The 2,583-nt window shown below is 61.7% G+C and overlaps 1 protein-coding gene across 1 annotated transcript in view; it reads left to right on the top strand.

The window, feature by feature from the left end:
- The first annotated feature begins 2,283 nt into the window (after positions 1–2,283).
- Positions 2,284–2,583, top strand: part of HES6 (hes family bHLH transcription factor 6) — a 1,853-nt gene continuing 1,553 nt past the window's right edge. The window contains exons 1-2 of the mRNA XM_026080060.1: positions 2,284–2,433; positions 2,505–2,579. Coding sequence (XP_025935845.1) covers positions 2,353–2,433; positions 2,505–2,579 — 156 coding nt within the window. The 5' untranslated portion in view covers positions 2,284–2,352. The remainder of the gene's footprint in view (positions 2,434–2,504; positions 2,580–2,583) is intronic.

Here is a 2,583-nt window from a genome sequence, read left to right as displayed (position 1 = left end):
CGAGCTCAGGCCTGCAGCCAGGACGTCCCAGCTCCAGGTCTCTCTCTGATGCTCTCCTCCGCCGCGGGCAGGCGAGCGCAGCACTGAACACCTCTACCCCAGTTTCCTCACGGATCAAACAAATATCAGCATATTGCAAGCCTGGATGTTTATGCAGCACTTTGAAGATGAAAAGCAGCATTAAGTCATGGTGGAGCTGACTAGGAGCTTTCGGGGTCTTTCTCAGAGCGAATTACCCAGCAAACCACGTGGGACAAGCCAGACACCAACCCACAGATGCAGATCAATAAGAGGTGATACACCACGCATCTGTAATGGGGAACGCGCACCACCACGCCAGGGAAAGGGGAAAGCTTGCGCCAGCCACCAAGAGCAGCAAGCAGCACCCAGGCACGCAGCTCGGAAACGTGCCGGCGGATCCCAACAGCTCCGCTTGCAACGGCGCCTTTCCCTACGGGTCCGGCCGCTGCCCGGGCACCGGGCGCTTTCCTCGCCACGCTCGCGTGGACAGCGCGCACAGCTCGCGCCGGACCTCTCGGCGAGGAGGGAGGAAACACCCCCCCAACAAAACGTTGGTTGCTCAAGGCGAAGCAAGCACCAGCAGCCCCGAGCGAGCGGGAGGGAGGAAAGTTATGCCGAACACGTACGAGGAGACAAGCGTGTGCAGAGGGCCTGTGCGGCTCCGCGCCTGTCTGCGACGCCGATTCAGGCAGCGGATGAGTCTCTCGTTTCCTCGGGCAGCGAAAATATGACATACATTACCGAGGAGAATAAAAAGAGGGAAACAAAGGAGCAAGAGCGAACACCTGTCGCTCTCTTTGGGGACGAGCCCTAATGCTTTTATTTGATTCAGTCTGTTGGGGGAACTGCAGCTGCCAACTGTCATCAGCATCAAGTTACGCACAAAGCCAGGCTGCCTCGCCTCGCCTCGCCTCGCCTCCGCTCCGCTCCGCTCGGGAGGGAGAGGGAGAGGGACGGGGAGGGCCGCCCAGCACCGAGCGACCGGGGAAATTTCCACTCGGCGCCCGGCGCTCCTGCACTGTCGCCATCTCCAACGGGCACAATCCCCGTCCAGCTCCGAAACATTCCCCCGGACAGGGGCATGGTTAATTAGCTTATTTTAGCCGATCACAAAAGAATTGCTCTGGTATTCAAAGTACTGCTGCTACAAAATCTAAAATTAGCATGTCTTCTTAAGCAGACACTCAAACCCCATCTAGTCACGAGAGGGCCCAATTTGAAAAACTCGAGCAATTTTGATTAAGCAAAGACCAAAGGACTGGACTTATCTTTTGCTTCAAATGCTTCGATGCCAGTAGCTTCTTGCTTACATACGAATTGCCTTTTTCACACCCAGATTGCTGCTTATAATAGCTGCTTCCACTTCCTGCACCTTTAGCAGCAGGCACACTGTTAAACAGCTGCGAGGGACACCTCGGACGCGCCGCGCTCTCCAACAAAACCAGCGGGAATGTCTGCACGCTACTAAGAGACCAGGAAACACCCACGCGCATTTTTCAGGGCTCTGAACATTTAATTTTTTTGTTTTTTGGAAGGTGACCGATTTGCGCGAGTGCTTCCGCGGACAGGGCAGGCGCCGCCGGGGAGCCGGGGCACACCTCTCCCCCGAGGCACCTGCCTTCCCCCTTCCCCGCGCTGCTGCCAAAACCGGCAAAAAAAACCTGAAAACGGGCCAATCGCCCACGGCAGCTCCACCGTAAACCTCACCTGCCCTTACGGGTAGGTCACACTGCGGCACTTCTAAGCGAGCTGCACTTAAACACTCCTGCTTTCATAAATAAAGCATCCGAAGTAATTTTCAAACAATCAAAAAAAAAACTATTTTTTTGTTTTATCCGCCCGGGCGCGCCACCCGTTTCGGGCGCACTTCCACCGGCGCTGCCCGCGCGGGCCCAGAGCCAGGCCCCAAACCGGCGCTCGACCCCCCTCCCGCGGCGCCTAACGGACCGAGGGCGGCAGTCCCCGGAGCGGCGCGGCGCAGCCCGGCCCGGCCCCGCCGCCGCCATGTCGCCGCGCGGGCGAACAATGCCCGCGGGCGGCCGGCGGCACCGCCGCCTCGCCGTGCCCGCTGCGCCCCGCCCCCGCCGCGCGCACAGACAAAGCGCCCGCCGCCCATTGGCCCGTTCGCCCGACGCTCCGGCTTCGCCCCGCGCGGCGCGGCCAATGGGCTCATTGACATGCAAATCAGAAGCTATATGTAGGGCGGGCGCGCAGGGCGGGGGCGGGGAAGCGGCGCTGGCGGGCAAGCAGCGCCGCGCAGCCCTCGGCTCGGCTCGGCTCGGCTCGGCTCGGCTCGGCTCGGCTCGGCTCGGCTCGGCTCGGCTCGGCGCCATGGCTCCGTCCTTCCGGCCCGGCAAGGGCCGCTCGCCGCGGGAGGACGAGGACTTCTTCGAGGCCAAGGGGGACAGGAAGGTGAGCGGGGCGGCGCCGCGCCGGGCGGGCGGGCGCGGCTGGTGCCCTGACGCGGCTGTTGGTTCCCTCAGACCAGGAAGCCGCTGGTGGAGAAGAAGCGGCGGGCGCGGATTAACGAGAGCCTGCAGGAGCTGCGGCTGCTGCTGGCGG

The sequence above is a fragment of the Apteryx rowi genome, unplaced genomic scaffold, assembly GCF_003343035.1.
Source record: "Apteryx rowi isolate R43461 unplaced genomic scaffold, aptRow1 scaffold_51, whole genome shotgun sequence".
Taxonomy (NCBI): domain Eukaryota; kingdom Metazoa; phylum Chordata; class Aves; order Apterygiformes; family Apterygidae; genus Apteryx; species Apteryx rowi.
The sequence above is the reverse complement of the archived record's forward strand: the minus strand, read 5'-3'. Positions and strand labels throughout refer to the sequence as shown.